General features: G+C 37.0%; 1 protein-coding gene across 1 annotated transcript in view; it reads right to left on the bottom strand.

Annotated features, from left to right (window-relative positions):
• Positions 1 to 830: 830 nt before the first annotated feature.
• The window catches only part of kcnk3a (potassium channel, subfamily K, member 3a), a 34,389-nt gene continuing 11,853 nt past the window's right edge, over positions 831 to 23,366 (bottom strand). Inside the window, exon 2 of the mRNA XM_032584470.1 lies at positions 831 to 4,052. Within this exon, the coding sequence (XP_032440361.1) occupies positions 3,133 to 4,052 (920 nt within the window). The 3' untranslated portion in view covers positions 831 to 3,132. The remainder of the gene's footprint in view (positions 4,053 to 23,366) is intronic.

The following is a 23,366-nucleotide window of genomic DNA, read 5'->3' as shown; positions in this document are numbered from 1 at the left end:
AAGAGACAGTCATTGGCTTCATGATCTCAGTGCAGGATTTGGGCACTTTTTGCTGAATATGAAAGGGAAAACTCCTACAACAATTAAGGAACAGCATAACAGTTGCATAATATGTATTATAACAGGGACGAATAAACTCTGATTCATCTTTTCTTTAGTTGCATAACCTTTCACTGTGGCTAAAATGTTAGCCATGATGGAAGCGGTAGTGACATACAGATTTAAATATCAGATTAGCGAAGGTGTTTTGAAGAACACAATGGATGTGTCTCATGCTTTTGTGCCTTCAGGTCAGAAAATTAATCAGGCTGCTGCTGATCATCCAAAATGCTGCTGCCAGAGAATATGGATCACATTACATCGGCCCCTAAATCCATGCATTGGCTCTGTTTATAAAAACAGAATGTAAAATGTAATTGATGGTATGTAGAACCCTTTGGTCGTCAGACGGCTCTTCAATCTGATTGGTATTTTTGCTCTTCTGCTGTGGGACAAACTGCTTGAACACCTGAGATGTGGTGAAAGTGTTGCAGTTTTACTAATGCATTTCTCTGTTTATTTTTATCAGATTTTTTTTTCTTTGCATTCATAGTTCTTTTTACATTTCTACACGAGAAAAGTCCTGTTTTGTATACCTTATTATTATCTCAAGATATTGCAGTTTCAAATACATTTTACAAGGTTTTTAGTATAACTATTATGAAGTGAACACTCCTGTTTTGGTTTTTAGTGCTGGTTCGTGGAAAGTAATATATCGTTCAACCAGCCTCGCTGATGAATTCATACAAACCAAAACCCATTCTTCAGTATTCAACACTCAAATACAGTTGTCATTTTAAATTAAATAATATTTTATTATGCTCAAAAGAAAACAAAAACATGTACATGTAACACACACAGCTCTTCTCATCAACTAGTGAGTTGCTGAAAAACGCTAACAGGTTTACTGTAGTCATGAACTTTCCAGTAGAAAAGAAAAACTGAAAACCGTAATGACTCACTGTGAAGATAAACTACAGAAATACAATAAAGACAAATGTCAATTCTTCCATGAAACAAAATGAACACTGCATAAAAGACCTCAATTGGTTGAGTCAAGTGAATGTGGGGCTGGAGAATGCCCCACCGCCCCCTTAAGTGCAAGACGTGCAAAATCTGAGGCTGTTTCTTTGTTTGTGAGGTGCACAAAGTACAGAGCATCAATCCAAATGCCTCTCACTTCCCCGACAAGTAATATGAGTTAGGTCTTATCATTTACATAACAGAACATGGTGGGATTCATTTAAAAAGAATCAAATATGTCAGACACTGAGTCCCAGTGTCTGAAAGCACAAACAGTTCTCTAAGGTGCAGCAGTGAATACGATATGCCTTTCTACAATACACAGGTGAGCTTACATGCTCTGATTTAAGATTTCAGATTATAGTCCAGCTACACAAAAACATATGATGAGAACATGTACATAATTCAGACTAATGCATAAGGACAACCTATGAAAAAATAAATTCATAGTAATTTTATAAAACTAAGGGGAAAAGTGGCAAAGGAAGCCTAGTGGTCAACAGTGACATTGCATGTCGGATCTTTATCGTGCTTTGCAGATGTGTTTTTACCCTTTTACTTTTCTGTCGTGTCATAATCTAAAAATGTTATGTATTTTATTAGGATTTTATGAGATAACACAACACAAAGTACTGCTGAATTACAAAGTTAATTTTTTTTAAATATCTGAAAGTCTTTTATTTGGATTTCGATTCACCCCTCTTTACGCTGATACCCCTCAATAAATAAAGACAATCAATCACTCCACAAAGTTCAAGAGTGATTCTATAATGTCAAGAATAATGTTATAGAGAAATTCAAAGAAGTGTATAGCTATAAAACTAAATCTCAAGCTTTGACCCTGTTACAGAGCACTGAATAATTTACCAATCGGAGAAGGAACCAGGAAAACCTGAAGAATCTGTCCTCAGGACAAATATTGGAAATGTAATCCAAAAATCTGACTTTAGCGGAAGAGAAGCAAGAACAAAATCAGTCTTAAACAACTTGTGTTTGCAGGTTGTCATAAACCATGAAGGGCACATGTAGAAAAAGGTGCTCTATTCTGATGAGACCAAAATTGTACTTTCCGGCCTCTGTGCAAAACGCTGTACACACTACCCCCAAATTAAAATATGAAACGGCAGGATCCTGCCATGGGGATAATTATGGACAGGAACGGTGGTCGGAGCTTATTGGGAAGGTGGATAAGGAAAACACGGGTAAAACTGTCAGCGGCTGTAAAGGGTAGAGCTTTGAATTAAGGTTTACATTCCATCATGACAAGGATCCTAAACATAAAGCCTGAGCAACACTGGAAGAGTTTATGATTATCAATCTGTGGACATTAAAACCGATGTCCAAGGATGCTTTCCCCACCAACCCGACTGAGGGTGAAATGTTTTGGAAAAAGAGTAGTCAAAAATGTGCAGATTAAGTCATGGCAAAACAAGGTAATTTAAATTGACTAATTGAGATTAAATAAAAATTCACAGCAAACATTTTAAGGCTTTTACTCACAAAATTTTTGAAAGCTGCATTCACATTTGCAAGCAACTTTTTGTTTGTCGTATTACCCCAATAATATGCTTTAAAATTTATGATTCTGATGTGACAAGCATGAAGAAGTTCAATATACTCTTGCAAGGCAGTGTTTATGACAGCTATCCTAAACCAGTGAGATACAGTATATCATTTGATCTAATGTTTTCTCATGAAAGAAAAAAATAATCTTAAGGAGACCAGGAGGCTTGTTTGAACCTGCATTGTGGAAAAATAAATACAGGAAAAAGCATGTTTGTTTTTTTTATTTTTTGAAAGCTCTCACTGAAAAAAATACGTTTCATGTGAAGTGTCCAAATATATACACACATTTTACTTTGACTCATCAAGTGAGTTCCTTACTAACAAGTTTTCATTTGAGAAACTGAGTCCAAACCACCAAATTATTTAATTCCAAAACAAAACCCAGATTGGTAGAGTTAGATCTCTGTAGCGTTGGCGTTTTCTTCCTTCGATGGTCTGCTCCAGCTGGACTACCTCACATGGTGATGCACGCAAGTAGACTGTAAAACAAAGTTTTCCAGCTGCTTAGATAGAGCTTCTGCGTTTATTCAGTCTCCTGTAGGTGTTTATGCTGTGCAAACCTGTGGACACCGAGCTGATGCCTGAGTGATGGTGCAAGCTGCACACGCAACCGTTAGAGTGCAGAGGGTTGGAGAAAGCCTCCCCCTGCTCCATGTAGGTATCCGACGTGGAGAAGTCACGTGGGATGATCATGGGGATGGAGTACTGCAGCTTCTCTCTGCTCTTATACCAAAGGCAGGAACACATGGACTGGAAGTGGAGAACCTCGGCGTAAACGTTACGTAAGCCGCGGCTCGCAGCCCCTCCGCTGCTCCCTCCGATTGCACTTCCACCGCCACAACCAGGGGGCGTGGAGGAGGGGGAGACCGGGTCTACGGAGCAGTTAAGGTGCCCACCCACCTGACCGTTATGGGCAAGAAGAGCCCTCTGCTCGGCGTCCCTTTTCTCATCCTCAGCATTCATTGTCATGAATCTCAGTACTGCTAAGTTGAGGAAGGCTCCAATCACCGCCAGGCCTGTCAAGATGTAGATAAAGCTGAAGGCCACGTACTCCGGCTTGGTCTGCAGGGCGTCTTTATTCTGCAGCGCCACGTAGTCCCCAAACCCGATGGTGGTGAGAGTGATAAAGCAGTAGTAGTATGCATGAAAGAAGCTCCACTCCTCAAAGTGGGAGAAGGCCATCGCCCCCACGCATAGTGTGCTCATGCAGGATATGAAACCAATGGTCACCATGTTGGCCATAGAGACTTCAGTGCGCCTCATTCCAAGGCACTTCTTTAGGCGATGGAGCAGGTATCTGACAAAGGTGTTAATCCGCTCACCAACGCTCTGGAACATGACCAAAGTGAGGGGGATGCCTAGGAGGGCATAGAGCATGCAGAAGACTTTCCCTCCATTTGTGCTGGGGGCTGCATGGCCATATCCTGTGGGAGAAATGGGAGAAAGAAGTAGGGTTACTGGGGTGAAACTAATGAAAACTACTCTGCAGATGACAGGGATCTAACAAGAGAAGGCTGAAACCTGGACTTGAAAGAGACAGATGATTTGTATTCTCTGAGTGGCTCTTCAGATAAATTCAAATACTCTTCATTTCACAGTGGCAAAATGCAATTGGAGATGAGAATGCACAGGAGTGTGGAGGCAGGAAGAGCCAAGTATTGATGTCGTGTATGGGAGAGAGGTCTTGAATAATTCATTGACAATTGGTCTCTGCAGAGTGGCTTTGGCTAATGAGTGCATTTGCACCTAATTAGACCTCAACATTGTTCCAGATCAAATAAACAGGACACCAAAGGCTAGGTTGTAAATACCCGTCTGTATTTGTACATCTGAAAGAGAAAAAAAAATATCTCTTTGTCTTGTATTACTCAGAATTTTTAAATCATAAAACAGGCAGCAGAAAGGCAGCGGTACACTTTGAACAGTGAAAGAGCCCAGAGCAAGAAATTCTCAAAGAAGACAGTTTTTAAGAGGGTTGCACATCAAAGTTTTGGGGAGAATTTTCTTTAAATTTATCTCCCAGAGAAACTAGATATTTATATACACTGCATAAAAACACACAACCTTTCTTTACTCACAGTCACATTAGATCAGACTCAACCATTCTTGTTTTAGTTAAGGATAGTCCAAATTATATTAGATGCCACAATAATAGATATTTTAATGAGACCTCTAATTTTTGGCTTCAAATTCTTTAAATGCAGGAGTTTATATGCAATTCATGTGACTTCAAATGCTCTTGATGACCTTCAACAAGCTTCTCATAAAGTTTACTGGATATTTTTCCCATTTCACTTGAAAAAACTAATGTAAATGAATCCTTCACACCTACATTTTCCACTCAGACATTAACTTTGTCGTCTTTTAGCCACTTTATGACTAATTTGGTGGTATGTGATGGTGTTAGTTATGGATGCAATAGACAGATTCTGCAAGTACTTTTGTTGCACCTGATTGTATATTTGAATATACGTCGCATTCAACCTCTTTGACTTCCTTGCCCATACTCCTGACATGTGGAGCTGTTGCAAACAGAAACAGAGATAACCCCCTGATAACCACAGGTTACGCAAGTCAAAGAGGTTGATCGAGTGTCCAAATGTAATTACCTGAGGGTTGATTTAATTCTCAAAGCTCTGGTTTTATTGGAACACCAATCTATTTCGTTCTACCATCTTTCCTTCTGGTGCCAAATCTGTTTAAACATTCCCCCCATCATTCAGCAGAAGCAAGAGCTACAGTTAATGATGCGATTTGAGTTATTTTATCTTTCGGAAGAACATATTTAATCCATATTGAAGTCCCCGTGAGAAAGATCAGCAATTTATTTATTTTATATACAACCAAATTACAACAACTTTCCATTTTAATGATCAACAATCCAAGCTGGATTTAATCAGACAATTTCATTCAGACATATTCAAATCATACTTGCACAATCAGATCAGTTCAGTTTGATTCTGTATGTCAATCATACAGCTTTTGTCTAGACTTCTACTGCAGACCAGCTAATCTACAAAACATTAATCTTTAATCTGGTCAGTCTGTTCCCTGAGGTGACAGCTCAGATCTGTGAATAAGGCTTTTTTTTTAATGAATTTTACTCTCTTTAAAGGTATTTTCATTATTGCCTTCCTTTTTTGAAGGCATTCCAGTTCACTTCCTCCATCACCGCACCATTCAACACATGCTGTAATCTACTGAAACAACTACAATAGATGAGAACAGGGACCTAACATGAACATGTTAGCTCTGGGAAAATACGTTTTCAGCAGAATATGAATTTAACATGATGGCTTGTTTCACTTTAAGATTTTTGTGCTCTACCAAAATGTTGCAGCGCTCATTAAGCAAGTCAGCAGGACAGTTTGTTCAGGTGAGCTATAGACGAGGCTGCAGGGCTGTCACAAGCTCTTTGCAGTGGGGAACGGCTTACTGAGACGCAGGGATCACCAGAGTGACAGCGGGGCTCATCAGCAGCAAATGCTGGCGCTTGAGGCGACAAGCCACACACTCATAGCGTGGTGTGAGGGAGTAAAGAGGTCCCGCATGACAAAGTCATCCTGCTTTCTCAGGTTATGAGAATGTTATCATGAGACAGACTATGACTCCTGTGTTAGCAAGAGTACCATTTGCTCCTTATAAAAAAACTCTAATAACATGTTACTGCCTCCTGGAGAACTCCCTGTCCTTCTGGTACAAGATTAAATATTAACGCTTAATATGTGCAATCGTGTCACTACAAGGGTTTGATGATTGCATATGTACTTACTATTACTGGGTCGGACCCGTTTTTCCTTTTAGATGTGCTTTAATTATTAGTAGGGATGCACCAGTATGAACATTTGGGCCAGTATCACTAACTGATATTAATACTATTGCTGTTATGGTTTTATTTATTGAATTTTAACATAAGAAAATATCTATGCTTGTTCATAATGACGTATACAAACATTAATGCATTGCCATAGATACGGCCATAGAAAATGCCAACTAAGAAGGAATGTCATAACCAAGTTAACACAAATACTCATTTATTCAGGTAAGAGGAGTGGCTGTAAAAATAAGTTTTTTACTTCCTGCCACTTCTTTAAACATGTAAATATACTTTACTACTGTTCTTCTTTTGCTTCCTTTTGTTCTAAATTTATTTTCTGTATATATAACTTTGTTTATTCTTTCATTACATGACGTTCAATAAAGTCAAACTCAACTAGAATCAAAGATTTGTAAATTGAGAATAAACATTTAACTATTATCTGAAAGAAAACATTAGATCATCAGATGGTAGAAGTTCATCCTTCTGAACAAGTACTTGGTCTTGTATTTGGGAAAGACACTTCACTCGTCTCTCCTGCTAGTGTTGGTCAGAAATGCAGCGATTGCGTGGCGTCCTTGCTTCTGTCAGGCTGCTTCAGGGCAGCTGTGGCTTTAATGTAGCTTATCACCATCAATGTGTGAATGACTGAATGTAATATGAAGCACTTTGAAGTCCTCCAACTAGATAAAATGCTAAACAAGTACAATCCATTTACCATTTTTTAAAGCACTTTGGGTTTCAGTTTCTGCTTGCTGCCTGAACCAGTCAGATGACCTAATGTGTCTTTCTGAATCTAATTCAAATAAATCTTTTTATCATTTTTCTAAATATGAGCCAATCTGAAAATACCATCATCCTGAGAGGATTCTTATTTATTTTTAAGGCCTCAAACCAAGCGTGTAAGTCATTTTACCCACTCCTTTCATTTTTAGTTTTTAATCAAAAATGGGTGCACATCATTCAGTCTCTGATTACTCAGTCTGATTTTGCAAATTAAACGCCCCATGTCATCTGAATTCACTCATTTATGGCAGCAAAACTACAATTACTGATCCAGTCTTTTTTTCATATTTCATCTTTTAGAGCAGTGATTGCTTGTTTGTCTGCTTAGATGACAGCTCACTGTATAAACTTGGCTCCCCAGGGCGTCTGCCTCTAAAAAACTAAACACACAGCATCCGACGTCTTCATTGCACTGATTAATTAGCCTTGGGGGGGGGGGGGGGGGGGGGTCTTTGAAAATAGATCAAAGAGCAATATAATGTAGCTCTGAGGGCTCAGGCTCGCTGTCACTCAATTAAATTTCCATTGATTACCAAGAACAATTTGTTCTTGCCAAGAAAAGACTAGAAATGTGGCTCATTGGGGAGAGTTTCTCAAGCTGAAGATGCATCATCTTGTATATTTGATGTTTATAATTTTATTAGTTTGTTAACATGATGTTGTAAAGAGAAAATTTTGAGACAAGCCATATTGTGTGCATGTAAAACAATGCAAGGAGCACAAGGAACAAGATGACACAGAGTCTTAAACAGCAGTAGTGCTGACAGCGCTGATGACACTGGGCTTGACGGATAATATCCTCAGACATCTCTGCTGCCTGGAGAGCAGGCAGAGTCATGCTACATAATACACTCGGCTGTGTGTTCTTGTGTGTGTCGTGCAAGATTTCACACAAATGTAGCTGCTTATTTTCTCTTTGCACTGTTCAAAAGTTTTCGCACTCTTTTAACCTTCTCGCAGCCACTGGCACTCAGCAAAAATGAACATTGTTTCAAAGGGTTCTTGGGAATAAAATGGAAATTTGTGATTAGTCCTAATGAGAATATTCTTTGTAAAATAACCTCTAACTGAAATTGAAGCTGCAAGTTTTCATTGTGGAAATAGCACCTCCACAAACTTTTTGTCATTATGCTATGACAAAAACCATCATTAGGTCGTTGTATTATCTGTCTCTCACTCTCTGTCACTCTCAAAAAACAGTCAAAACCCAAATAAATGAAAAATATCAATGTTTTACTATACTATAGGCTACCTGTACGGATAAAGTAGAAAGTAGAAGCACTTAAGTGTGTAAAAAAAATACATATTCTGATTATTCTCTGACATACATGAGATGGAAAGTAAGTAGTTACATTTACTCGCATTGCTGTAATTGATTACAATTTGTCTATACTGTGTACTTTTTGAAGGAGTTTTAAAAAGCCTAACGTTTACTTTTACTTTTATTTTGATTAAGTATTTTTATTCAATTACATTTGAAATTGTAAAAGGAAAAAGAAAACCCCAGAAAAAACAGCACTGATCCTTCAGCTGGGTTAGAATTAAGATCTGTGCTCGGAAAACCCATCAAATTAACTTCTGAGAAAAAGAAAAAAACATATGACTTTGCCAAAGGGACCGGTTCAACCTTTTGTATGACTTCTGGCACAGAATATTTTAGTGGTACTTGTACTTTTTTCCAGAATTACTAATTCTAAAATGAACATAAAAAGCTTAGGGAAGTATGTAGACAAATCACCTGCGCACGTCACACCTGCTAGAGCACAAACAAACTGAAGATGATATATATGACAGCTTTTCTAAGAGGATATGATATCAAGGCTCTGTAAACACATTCTTTCTGCAAGGCTGAAGTGAGTTCAGAGGTGTTACACACATCCAGCCTTATATGGCCAGCCTAGTTCTTCCACATACAGGTGGCCAGAGCAGGCGACCCGGTGCGACGTCACCATTATCAGCGTTTACGGCCTCCCTAAAATGCTGAGCAGATTGGGGAATGTTCTGGTTACCCATGCGAGTAAACACTGATCATGTCCCCTGATTGGTACAGCCTGTCTTCGCACAGCAGTCCACTCTGCTCCCGCAGCAGGCCTCCCTCCCCGCTCACTTTCATCTCCAGCTGTGTCTGGCCAAAAATATCATAAACAAGACTCTGTGAATTGTAAAACTTCTGTCCACTTCTGTGTAGCAGCAGGCATGTCTGCTAATGACACCCAAAGAAGTTATGGTAAAAGATTGCAGCGATGCAGTGTTTTCCCACGAACTATGTTTCATCCCCATCTTTTCCTTGGAGCCCCTGATCCCCATTAATTCTCTTTCACAGACACCTCAAACTCTGTGATTGTTTACACAGGCACTCAAACACAGCTCTGGTCCTCCCATCTGCCCTCAGTTTGGCTTTTGACCCAGAAGGCCTCTCTGGCAACTGCTGTGTAATGTCCCTTTCTGTAAAAGGTGCAGATTCTTGGCTGAGGTTTTATTGGAAATACAGCATCCATGATCCTTAATATTACCTTTTAATTCAATGAAAACACAAAAAATAGTGGAAGATCTAACATTTAATTCAGCAATAAAAATAACCTTCAGATTTTCTCTGTCAACAGTTGCAAAGTGATTTGCTTCCTGGACATAGTTATAACACTACAATAATTAAGACTGCATGAAAAAAAAAGTGCGTAGGAACTTTTTATTTCACCTAAATTTGACTATAAATACAACAAGAACAACAAATAAATTCATAACAGTGACAAACAATGACTGATGAGAAGAACCCAAATTCACATTTCCAATACACATATATACACCCCCCCATCCCCCCGACACACACACACACATTTATTTATATATATATATATACTTTAAACTGCCTTGTTGCTGAAATGTGCTACAGAAATAAACTTGATAGTGAGGATTAAAATGAGAAACACATAAAAAATCTGAAGCTCACTATTAGATTAGTAGAAGCCGAGTCTCGGTATCAATAGGACGCCATGATTATAACCAGACCCAATAATCAACCCCCTTTGAATTTATTACCATTTTATGGCTTTCTGTTTTTTTAGCCTCAATGGCAAAACAAAATGAAATTTGTGCAAAGCAATGTCAATCTTTAACAAACAGCTATATAAATATTCACCTCCCTCAAGTCTGCATATAGTTGATGTGACTTTGGCTGCGACTGCAGCATTGAGACTTATACTGATATGTCCCAATCAGGCTGGAACATCAGGGCAGGGCAATTTTTCTCCATTCTTTTTATTTTCCCAAACACAGCTAGAGCTCTTATCAGGTTGCTGGAGGGCGTGGACAGCTCTTTTCATGTCCAGCCACAAATTCTCAGTAGGATTGAGATCTGGGCATTGATCTTGTTGTCCAAACCACATGATGTTTTTTTCCCCCTCTGCAAAATGCTTTGTGTTCCCTCACTGTATATGAAAAGAGTCCATAAAGATTGATTGACTGATCTGTATTCTGATTTCATTTGGACTCTCCCGTATGTCCTTGGGCGAATTTATATGAGCTTTTTTCAACAGTGACAGTCATCTTCATCTTTGACTGGTGGAGACCAACAGTTGTCTCTCCCATCTGAGTCACAAAGCGTATATGTTATTTATACTTAATATAATATCTTTTTGTCCACCAAAGTGGAAAAGTGCTGTCAGCTCATCTGTATACAAAACAAAAGTAAAAAAAAGAGTCTGAAGATTAAAAGTCTGAAAAAATAAGGAGAAAATTATATTTTAAATTCTATTTTAGCTTTGGATAAGATGCTTTTTTCCATGTTATTGTCAAAAGAGACAAATTGTATTGAATGTGATTTCATTAACAAATCAACACAGAGAAAAACGTTTAAGAAGGATGAATATGTTTAATAGGGATTGTGATGTTTTTCTTCCTCCTAGAAACAATGTTAGACTGCATTCTATCATGAATATTTATTTAAAAACAGGACATTTTAAGTATAAATCTGGATGCCTGTGTCAGAAACCGAAAATGGAAATAATAATCCAGATCACAAATCAAAACAAACTGCTTCCCTCGTGACAAATTCAACCTTCCCAATCTTAAAAAAGATCCGTGGGGGTCAAATCTTGTTTAGAATCTTTCACCAGAGTAGGATCGAAGAAACATAAATCTTAGAAAATAATGATCTGCCCCTTCTGCACATCCTCTGAAAGTCAGTTATTTACAAAGATTATGACTGCAATAAAAAATCCCTCCCACTTACACTCCCCAGTGGTGACGCATCAGTAATTATACACAAAACCACAAATGGCCCCTGATACCATATCTTGTGTCGGAACAAATGCTTTTCCAGTGAAGACAACCTGTGTGCTGATATAAACAAAACCAAACTGAGCAAGAATTAAGACCAAAAACAAATAAAAGTGATGGATGATCTCTATCAACTTTTGTTTCTTTTAGTCATGACCACAATCACCGCCCAACCCGAAGGAAGTAATTATTCCAATCAGAGCTATCATGTTTCCTAAATGCAAGTTACTTTGAATTCTAAATATAGCATATTTACCATCAGCATGGGTTTTCCTTTAATCCTGCTATTGTTTTCACGGGGAATTGGACCTATCTAAAATTTTCTATTTTTGCTGATGAGGATTTAACCACTGAATCCCAACAAAATATGTTGAGCTAAACCAGTGCCAGAGAAGAAAACTACTGCTATGCTAAAAATTTTAGAAGTAATTTTTAGCACCTATTACTCAAAATGCCAAATATTTTCATCATGTTTAGCAGCAAACTTTGAAGTCACTCATTTCATCCACTTGTATTGAGGATATTGTTATTTCAGTGAGGGTTGTAATGACCCATAAATTGAGAACTTTGTTTTTTTTATCTTAGTTTTCTTCTCCAATCCCTCTCCCGCTAAAGACTACCATCACTCATGAACAAAACACATAAATACCTGAACTGAAGCTGACCCCAAACCCTAAGAAAATAGTTCACCCTTTTCAAGTCCGTCTCACAAAGTAAGTCTTTTGTCAGGCTTAGCCAGTCATCTTTTGGTTATTTATTAAAAGTGTGCACCCTTTCAAACTCCTACATTTAAAAAGTATCATTATGGCTCCCTGTCTCTCTATAGTGAAAAGATGAACGACAACCAGTAGGTTGACATAGAAACCCCTGCATGCCTCTCTTTAAAAAGAAACAGGAGAGTTCTGCTATTGGTCACACTTCCATTAACAGAAGCATTTCAATAAATTTGATCATGATAGAAAAGTTAATTTATTTCTGCCACTCCATCACTAAATGGAACATGTTATTTAAGCCTTTTTATTTATGTTAATCATGATTCTCTTCCACTTACAGGTAATAAAAACATAATTTGAGATTAATTTATCACCTCAGACCAAAATAATACACTAATGTGTGCTCATCAGAATACATAGTTTCAATTATGTACCCATATGGGTTTTTTTTGTTTGTTTTCCCCTGTGGAGATTTTAACCAACTTTTCTCAAGTGTTCAAACACAACAGCAAAGATCAAGCCAGAGACGATACAGAGTAACTACAAAATGGAAAATATTTGACGAGTCGTTGCCATTTAAGTCGGTCAAAGAGCACATAAGGTATCAAATGTGTCTTGACTGGAAATGATTCCACAGATTTGCTTATTCATTCTAATAATGACATGTCACCTTCTAGGTGATTCAGCTGATGCTGTTGGCGGGTTGATAGGGTTAGAGTAGTCTCTCCAATCAGCCCTTCATTACATGCTTCAGCAGCTAACAACAAATCTGTCCAGAAACAGAGAGAGCACAAGGGTGATGTAGCATGTATTTATCAAAAGCAATCTGATGTAACGCCAGAGGAGACAGCACATTGGTGAAGCGTCTGGGTTCAATTTAACTCGGTTATCCTGGTGTGGGCTTCAAATCGGGCCTGGGAGCATGTCCTCTCATCCGGCACACAGCTGAGACCCAAACTCTGCAGCGTCACAAGCCTTCAGATCGAAACAACCAGGCGTTGGATCTAAGAGCTGTGAAATATCTGTCAATGTTTTATTTTTGTGTGAAAAAAAAACATAAAATCCATCAGGGACCAATTCCAGACGCACAACTTTAGGTTCCTTTTTAGGGGATATGAGAGGAAACCTTGGCAGGCCACAGTTTTCCATGAGGTCAGCAAGCGAGGCATTCCAAGCAAAGTGTGAGATCTCTGGGAGAGTAAGCTAATTAAATAAATCACGTGAGTTAAGTACCTGACACACAGTTGAAATGAACAGGATGAAGAGGGCGGAATTAATATTAAAGAATATGAGGCAGGAAGATGTAAAATGAAAACTGAAACCGCCTGTGGAGATGAAAAAAGATCCACTTGAAGAAGAGCAACACATTTTACCTCATTTAATCTTAAATTTAGCTTTAAGTCTTTAATTTACAGTCGCTGCTAATGTAGGAAGTCCAATTTGGGATCATTTTCAAGGCTTTTAGGAGAAAAGCTCATATGACAAGTATCTGTTTCAAGTTCTCCATTTGAGTGTTTCTCTTTGGGCGGCGGAGAAGTGAGGGTGGGAGTCGGGTGTTTTGTAATGTGATACAGGAATTTGAAATGGTCTCATTTAGAGTAAGAGCTGCAGAGACATACTGCATAATGAAACAACTGTGAAAGGAGTGGGCTGAGTTTTCCAACCAATCTATGAACAAATATGGGTAAGCCCAAATAATGACATTTGAACCAAACTGGAAAAACTTCAAAATGTGTAGAATAATAAAAAAAAGTAAAGTGCAGTAACTGAGTGTGTACATATTGGAAGCAATACCAGTTTGCCACCGTTTTGAATTTTGATACTTTGTATGTTGTGATAAATGTATGATATTAAAATGTATTGCTGTGCATTTAGGATCAATCAAAAAAAAAATTATTTCGCTTTTTCTGTGTGTTTTCAGTTTTAGTGTCCACCATCATTTTGGGAAAGCAAATTTACAACCTTAGATTTCTTTGTCTATGGTCAGTGATTATATTTCAATATTTTGTTATGCTTTACAGGACCTGCATTAATTATAGTGACACTATTTAGTATTTTAATGATTAATTACTCCTTTTGTGCCATATCATTATCCTTTAGACCTGTTTTATGTCTGCCCACATTTAATTCTGTTTTGATTATCATGCTTACACAGGACTCTTTTGTTTTTGTTATAATAAAAGTTCATCTAACCTCTAACTTCACAGGCTTTTCCCATCAGGTCTGGGTTTCACTCTTTTTCAATCATGAATTAACCGACCTCAAGCACATCAGACACTGTTTAAAATACTGGTTAAGCTACATGGGATTTAAACTTAAACTACTTTTACTTGTTTTGCATTGACCGCTATGAGGTAAATTGTGAAAAGTTAACTGAAACACAAAGATAAACTGTTTAAAATGGTACACCAAGATGGCTGCTGCTATTTGAGGAGGGTAAAAAAAGAAAAAAGGTGCAAATATTGTCTTTGGGTTCTAATCGTAGTATTTAGCGCTCAACTTTTAGTCTCTATAATCTTCCTAATGTATGTGGTTACATGTTAGTTGAACCTAAAACTGTTTCTTTAATTTACCTCTGGAGTCAATAGAGTGTTTTTGAATTAAATTGAAATGCCATAAAACATTGCGATGGAACATGACAGCTACAGTTGTTAAAAGGAGTTCAGTCATTCCTTTCAAACATTGTAATCCTGGTAGTTTTTGAGACAGATGTGAACGATTTATTCTCAACACACCCCATTTAATTTCAAACTTTCAGTGGATGTATGATAAATATCTGGTTTCAGCTGTCCTACTCTGGAAGATAAACCCATCACTTTGGTAAAGAACATGGACGTTTTGGAGCAGTCCCTGATACCAGACCCATCACTGCCCATTATTCTTATTGCAGAAATGTAACAAAAATTCAATAACATACTAAACAGATTGGAAATTGCCAACAAAAGCCCAAAGTATAACAAGGTCAGCTTTTCCTTCCAGACAATTTTGGTTTTCAGTGAATTTCATTAGCTTTCTTTATTGAGCCCAGTTCAACAATATTTAAAACTAATTCTCTTGGGCATCAATTAGACAGTGGAATCAAAATTCAGTTATACATAAATAGGTTTAATAAAATTCATTGTAATCTGATTCATTACTTTCCAATTAGGGGTGCTGGGTCCCTTCCATTATCTGAATGCCAGTAGCTGTGTTATTCATATTTGTAAGTTAAATAGTAAAAGCTTCCAGTTCTTCATTTGTGTGTGTTTTATCAGCTTTGAAGTCTTGGCATATATCAACGGTCATGGAAACATTTAAATTGCTACTTATTTTGAGTCGGAAAAGGCAAATTTAAGGAAGTAAAACTTTGTCTTTTTCTGAATTTTTGACTTAGATTGTTAGGATTTTGACACCAGAATCTTCAAGCACACAAAAGAAGCTCAGCCTCCACAGCTCAGACACCCCTGGTTACTTTCAACTATGCTCATGCAGAAGTGCAACACTTGAAGAACTGTACTGCACTCCAGTGTGAATTCCGGATTAACCGACTGTCACTGCAGAGAAGTGCAAAATCTCAGCCTGAACACAAGAAATCTTCCTGCCAAAATTGAAAAAGAAATATGCTCTTGATTACATAAGCTAAGATACTTCCACACAGCAGTGTCACACCATTCAGCAGCACAGTCCAACAATGTAGCAGTAGAGTTATAGCAGACTCGTGTAAGATTAATTAGACTGCAAATCTAAACTGAATCTGAGCAGCAAAGCTCTACACAGTAAGAAGTCCCAGATGTCACAGCTAATGGTGGCGTAAGGATGACGAGGATAATTTTTTGCGAAGAATATAAAGGGCAGAGGCACACTTATATTTAGGATAGGAAGTGGGCCAAGTGTGAATGGGAAGATGAATAATGAAACTGACAGACAACACAGTTTTGGATCCATTTGCTCTGAAGACAGTGTTTTATCACACATCATAGTTTAAAAAAAAAGCATCTGGAGGAAGCAAAAATTTGATGATTATTCCAGATAAACTGCAGTGGGTCTAATTATTACTCTCTTTGTATGAAACTAAGTGTTTTTAGCCATACCATTGTGACATTAGGATGAAAAAGAGAAAACCTGAAGTACAGAGTGGCAGCATTATGTTGTCTTGTTGCAGGAGGTAGTGGCAGACTTCAGAAAGCAGATGACACGATGAAGAAAGATGTCGAAATGTTGAAGCAGCATCTCAGAACATCAACCTTGGGAACAAATGGTTCTTTCCACCAGAAAATGTCCCCAATTATATCATAAAATAGTCACAAAGTGGCTTTGAGTCGGGATCATTAAGCCAAGATCTCAGCACTACACTGGAAACATTTGAAGGTGGTTTAACTTGAACATGAAAGTCCACCTGCTGCCTTGAAAATGCAAATTAAGCCAAGAAAATAGTTTTAACTCAGAAATTAAAATTCATGAAGCTGATTTAACAAGAGATGAGTTGTCTGAAAATTGTTTTTAAGTTGATTAATCTTGAATTGTGAGTTTTAGTTTAATGCTGCAATTTAAACCAAATAATTACTTCACAATATGTAAGGAAAAAACTGCCCTCACCTCATTAAAGAGCCACATTTCTCTATTATTTTACTCACAATATGAAGTTTTTTACACATTTTTGTTTCAAATTGCATGAACAAAATTTCTGATCTTATAATGAATTTTATTAAATTCTGCTCAAAAACATTTAGTGTGAACAGGACATTATCTTCAAGCCTTACAATAAACATTTGCATTAATAACACCTCTCCGGATACAAAAACATGCCACTAAGCATTCTGGGAAATAGTTCCCACTCCTGTGTTTTGCTTCTTTCAGTTTTTTTAAGTGCTAACCTAAAAACTCGAGTTCATTCAATTCCTGGAGATTTGACAAAACTAATAAAATGTTAACACAACTTACAATTTTAAGTTTATCTTTCACGAGTTCACATATTTAAGTTTAAAATCAAGAACTCACTAAATTTATTTGATTTAAAGAGTAGACGATAGCAAACACAACTAAATGCAGCTCAAATGTTTACAGTGTAGAAATATTGTGGGCAGACCTTAAAAATTTTTTGCAAATTATTCAGAGAAGTTTGTGGAAAAATACTCACAATATTTCAACTAAACATACATACATACAGGTTGTTCTACCAAATACTAAGAAAATGTATGTAAGACTTTGAATTTGAAGAAAGCGGAAGAACATTTTTAAAAATGATATGTTTTAATTTACTGATTACTAAACATCAGACAAGTTATATGTCTTTATGTACTATATGTAAGTGTTTGGTTTCAGCCACAAGCTTATACTGTTATTTTTTTGGATGATTTGCAGCCCTTCGTGCTTCTAACCATCCAGTCTCTCATTCAAATCATAAATTTGCTCGGCCTCAGTGTACCGATCTCTATCACCTGATTCCACGGATATGTTTTGGATCAACTTCAGGTCGTGCGGCTGCTCTTGGGAACCAGATGCTGTACTGATCTGACTGTTAGGCTGTGGAGATGGAGGCGGCATTATCGTCTGGCACATAAAACACAAAGCTCAGTTTGCACGGCAAAATGGAAAACCACTTAGAGGAGAAACCACTGCGTTAAATGAGAGATCAGAGAAACACATGGGTGGACAATGATAATCACTCATGCCTGGTTTAACAATGACTCTCTTTTTTTTTTCAGCCTGTATGTAGCACCTATTTTTTTCACAGTGTTTAAAAACTACACTTTTAAAAATAGACAAATGTAAAAAATCAAAAAAAAATATTTGCGAAAGGTTTTGTCATTCAGACCCATAAAATGATTTGTCTTCTTTTTAGCCAGCATTGGTTCTCATCTTACAGCTCTCTGTGATTTTATTATTACCCAGTCCTTTCTTAGTTTAGTTGAATAGACTGTTAAATGTTCATTCGAAAGTATATTTAAACGGGAAGTAGTAGTTTGGCTGTTAAAGAGGTTGCGCTAGTAGTTTTCTAGTTTATTTACCGTTTTCTTTTCATTACAAGTGTTTTGGTTTATTTGTTTTCAGAGTTCTCCATAGCAGGCGTCTCTCAATCATGCATGAACACGTATATAAATGTAAAACCTTTAGATCATTTGAATCATTGGTTTTCAGAATTAGTTATGCATCTGCTTCCCATACATCAGGGATATCTTGAATAAAAAAAAAATGTAGCTATGAAATATTTATTTAAAAGGTAATTTTAGTTGTTCTAAACATTTATTTCAACAAGACCACGTAAACAATTGCTAAGCTTGCTAAATGCAGGTGATCTCTGTGTTAGATGAGTAATTTTTGAAGAAAAAAGAGCTAATTTTCTGAATTTTTTGCTATTTTCTTTGTCCTGTAATCATCTATATGAGTAACTTTTATCTTCTTTTTTTTTCAAACCCAGTCAGCATGGAGACTGTTTTGGCATTCTTTAGCATCACAAGTACAAACATCTGACAGTACTTTCTAATGCTGCTCATCAACCTCCCAGATGACCTGTCGCACTTGGCTCATTGCCATATTGTAAAGCTATCATGTGTCACTGCATGAGACTAATCCTGGCACCCAACTTAATGGCCAGAGACAATTAAGTCAAGTATTAGATCTTGTGAAGGTGTCACATGAACCTAAAAGTTAGTTTCTCATCTGCGGCTCTATCTGCAGCGACGTTTATTGTTTATTCTTATGTTATTATTTGGGCTTAGAACCAACATAATCAATTGTTAATAAAAGCTATTCAGCTTTAGAGCTGTTTTGTAGCAACTCTAAATAATGCAGTCAGTGTTTTAACTGAAATGCCATGACAAAGTCTAAAGTTCAACTTGAAACACAAAAAGCACTTTTTAGCCATAAATGTGCTCTTTTCTATTTTTACTTAACGGATGGCTTGGCAACCTTTTAGAAAAGTCATGTTTTGTTAATTTCATAGTTTATGGTCCTATTCAGAGACACGTTTTCTCCTTTTCTGCTCTAGTCATTTTGACATCATTACTGACTTTTATTCAAGCAATATTTTCTGCAAATCTGCAGCAAATGCTAAGAATTTTGCATCCAAATACTTTTGCTAAATATGCAAGAGCTATTAAAGACTCCATGCAGACAACGCAGGTCTTCCAGTCACCTTGGTTAGATAACCAGCGCCTCAGGCTGCCCATATGGTGTGAGCAGACAGACTAGGAGCTCCTCCTCCACTCAATCTGCAGGTTCACCTTTCCCAGATCTCACTTCACCAGGAAATACATTAAAGGGTTTTTGCTGTAACCTACTTTGAATTGTGAGCATTACAGGCTTGACCTGATTTTTTATACCCAATATATCAAAAGAGCAATGTATATATTTTCTTCTTTTTCTCTTGCAGCTGATTCAGTCAATTTTATATCCTATCCTGCTATTTCATCAGAGTCAGCTCTGATAAGAGAATTTCTAATCATTCAGAATGGAAAAGAAAACACAGTACTCCAGCTTATCATTGGGTACCAACAATGACTCTCTGTGAGAATGGTTTCAGAAAAAAAAGAAGGTTATACACCAAAATATCTGATAAGTTTTCATGGCAGTCATGGGTTTTTTTTATCCAGTAAATTATGCAGTTTGTTAGAAAATTAAATGCTGGGCGGAAATTAATGTTTTGTACCAAGATGGACGTTTCTTGCTGTAGTGACAAAAATGACAAAATCCCACCAGAATGAATTTAAAAAAGACATACCTGCTATTCTTATGTTGGGTTTTTGTGGTTGTTTTTAAAAGGTGACTCATCACATCCACCTCATTTTGTAGTGAAAATACAAAATAGGCTACATTTTCCCCACACAGTCTGAATAACAAATGCAAAGTGATTCAGTATGACTATGACGTAGTATGAAGATACATCTTGTAGTGTTTCCTAGAATATTATACTATTGCAAACCTACCAAGGCTTTTCTGTCCACCTAAACTGAGAAGCAGCCAGAGGAGCTGTGCTAACTCTGGAAGGACTTTAAAGTTTGACCATATTTAGCGATAAAGGCTAATTTGCATCTCCAAAATTTCCATGACAGGTTGATGATATAGAACAAAATGAAAACTTAAAAATTCATGACTGACCAACAACAAAACATGGTCACAAGGCAGCAGTCAATAGTCTACATATGATCACTTATTGGATTTTTTCAACCAATGTTTAATAGAAACCCAGTTGTGTTCTAAGATTTTTTTTAAAGATTGGACTGCAATGGTCCAACTTAAACATCTAGATACTTTTAAATTATAATTGTTTCTATTTGTGTGCCTTATAAGTGCAAAGTTATTAGTTTAGTCAGAAAATGTGAAAATCATATATTTAGTGTTTTTGGATTAACTACAGGTTTTAACTTGGCCACTGAATTTTGAAAAACATCAAATGAAGCACTTTAATAAAAGACACTTTATAAAAAATAGTTTCAGCTGCTTAAAAATAAATCATTTATGGATCTGGACGTACCCAAAACATATTTTATTTAAGTAAAAAAAAAAAAAAAAAGAGTTCCCAAGACTCAACTTTGAGAAACATCTGTCTTTATAGCTGAAGCTGCAGAGTGGTGGTTATCTGTGGATACTGAGTCCTCCCAGTTAGAAAGTCCAAAAAGTAACTGAATGCAGCTTTTTAAACTAGATTTTTTTTTTTTGAAATGAAGGCCACTACAAAAAAATGGGAAGAAGGTGAAATAGTCAAAACTGATTTTTACTCCTCCATGTAAGGCGTAGCATGATTAACAGAACCTGAGCGCATTATCCTCATGACTAAACATGGTGGCTTTCTAGACTTAATGTACTGTATGTTCTCCATCTAATCTGACTGAGCTTGAGCAACTGCACGAAAAAGAATAGGCAACACTTAAAATCTATTGAATTTTAAAGCTGTTAAAGATTTGTAGATCAAATTGAAGTGAAAGTTGGTTTTGATTCAAAAAGCATGCCTCACTTTTCAGATTTTTATTTCTTAAAAATAATTTTAAAAAAGAACATACAGCGTTTTTTTCCACTGAATTTTATAAATATACTCTTCTTTGCAATGAAACACTTTAGGGTTTATGGTAGCAATATGAAGTGCTGTGATTGCAATATGCTGTAGCTCCTACATGTGAAAAATTAGAGCAATTCCAGAGAAAACAGGTTAGCATCATTTTGTTTCAGTTCAAGTTTCTCACAGGGGATGGGTTTGGATTATACACCCATTCTCTGTTTCCAGGCCTAAGGCGTAAACACAACTCACCCATCAGTGTCATTATTATTATTACTATCGTTTTGTCCTCCTGTCTGACAGTCCATTTCATTCAGGTTGGCTTGTTAAAAGATTAAACAGATGCTGGAAAACAAATAGAAAAATAAACTCCCTTGGGACAAATTGCATCCGCTGGGCCAGCTTCGGCTGCTTGGCGCTGTTGAGCTGAATCATTCCTGTGCTCGGAGCTTGTTGGAGTAGCACAAAGCTAACAGAGCAACCAAATAACCAGAGCAATCAAGAGGAACACCATCACAGGTTGAGGAGGAGGCGGAGGTGTCAGGAGCACATGAGATGTGAGAAAATCCCTTCAGGTTATTAGGATGAGGGATTTTTTTTTTCTGTGAAGCAAAAACATACAATATTTACTTCACACGTTCTCACTTTGGTCTTCAGATGCTTTATGCACAGCTGAGAACCCGGCAATGCGTCATGTGGACATTTTTCCCCCCTTTTTTTGGCACGTGTATACGTACTGAGGCAGAAAAACCGAAGGCTTCTGAGGCTCCAGTATCTCTGGGGGCAGACGGAGACAGCTCTGTGCTTTGGGCGTATAATCAACACTCAGCTGGCTGGCGTTTTTATCCCATTCTGAAATTCTCATGATATTTTTATTTGATTTCCTTATTAAACTGCAGTAGAGGCTCCTTTGTGCTGTGTATGATTATTTAAGTGCTCTGGTTACACACTACAGCGCTAATGTTTATTGAAAGGAGGTAAAGAGTTCACCTGCACACAACAGTGGCTCCATCATAAACCTGTCTATTTCCCATCAGCATTCAGATATTTCTTTAAGACATAAACTCAATTTGCAGCTGAGTACAGGCTGTAATATTGTGTCTCTTAAGTGTCATTGAGGGGAAACATTGTCTGTGCCATCTCCCTTTTAGGCAGTTTATGTAAAGTAGCTTGCATTAGTGTACATAGTGTATGAGCGTTAGCAGCCTGAAAAACTATTTCACTTTCATTTATGTAGGAATAAAATCTATTTCAAGACTTACTTTTATGACATCGATAAAATTTGGTGTGTTGAGACGGTACTGGCACCAATTCTGACTAATAAAAAATTAGGATACGTATGAGAGAATTTAACAACCTCTAAATAACCTAAAATTTAAACCACCAAGTGTTGCAAACGCACAGCGGTGCTGCCTCTAAGAATTTCACAAATTTGAATGTTTGGTTTTCTATTTTATGGTTTCAAACAACGTATGTTGCGTTCTTCATTCTGCGTGTGCATGCGCAACTTCCTTTCACAGTCTAAAAAAATGATTACTAGATTAAAAAATAAACTACAGAGATGCACTTTAATTGCATGTATCAAGAGAAACATATACTTAAATCATAATTATGATGTACAAAAATTACCATGAACTAATAATTGGAACTAAATATAGTTCAACTAAAATACTGAGAACTAATTTGTTTGTGAGTGTATGACGCTAACCTAGCAGCATGCTTACTATTTTAAGAACAGAGGAGAGAAATTCTGATGGAGATTGCATCAGAAACAATCCTCAGGGTGATGTAATGATTTTTGTTTCTCCATTATACAAGAATCTTAAATGTTTCCCTCAAGTAGAATTGGAAAATAGCTGCAGTATGATTTCTGAACGTTTCCCGTATTGCTCTCCTGGTGCAATCGCCTGTCAGAAAAACGAGAAGCCAGACTTGTCACTGTACTACCAGAAGTTTCCAGTTCCTTTTCTTTTCACATCGTGAGAGGAAAAAAAGTGAAACAAACTCACTCAAGAAACTTTTGAGTGAGTTTGTTTCACTCAAAAGCTTTAATTCTTCCCCAAGAATCTGATCAAATACTTAAAAATGTATATTATTTGGTCGTTTGGTATGTGGTTGAAATGGGTTGACAGGTTTTATTCAAAGTTTAAACAATGAGCTCTGTTTATTTTCACAA

This window comes from Xiphophorus hellerii, chromosome 15 (genome assembly GCF_003331165.1).
Source record: "Xiphophorus hellerii strain 12219 chromosome 15, Xiphophorus_hellerii-4.1, whole genome shotgun sequence".
NCBI lineage: Eukaryota > Metazoa > Chordata > Actinopteri > Cyprinodontiformes > Poeciliidae > Xiphophorus > Xiphophorus hellerii.
This window is presented reverse-complemented; position numbering and strand designations above follow the sequence as displayed.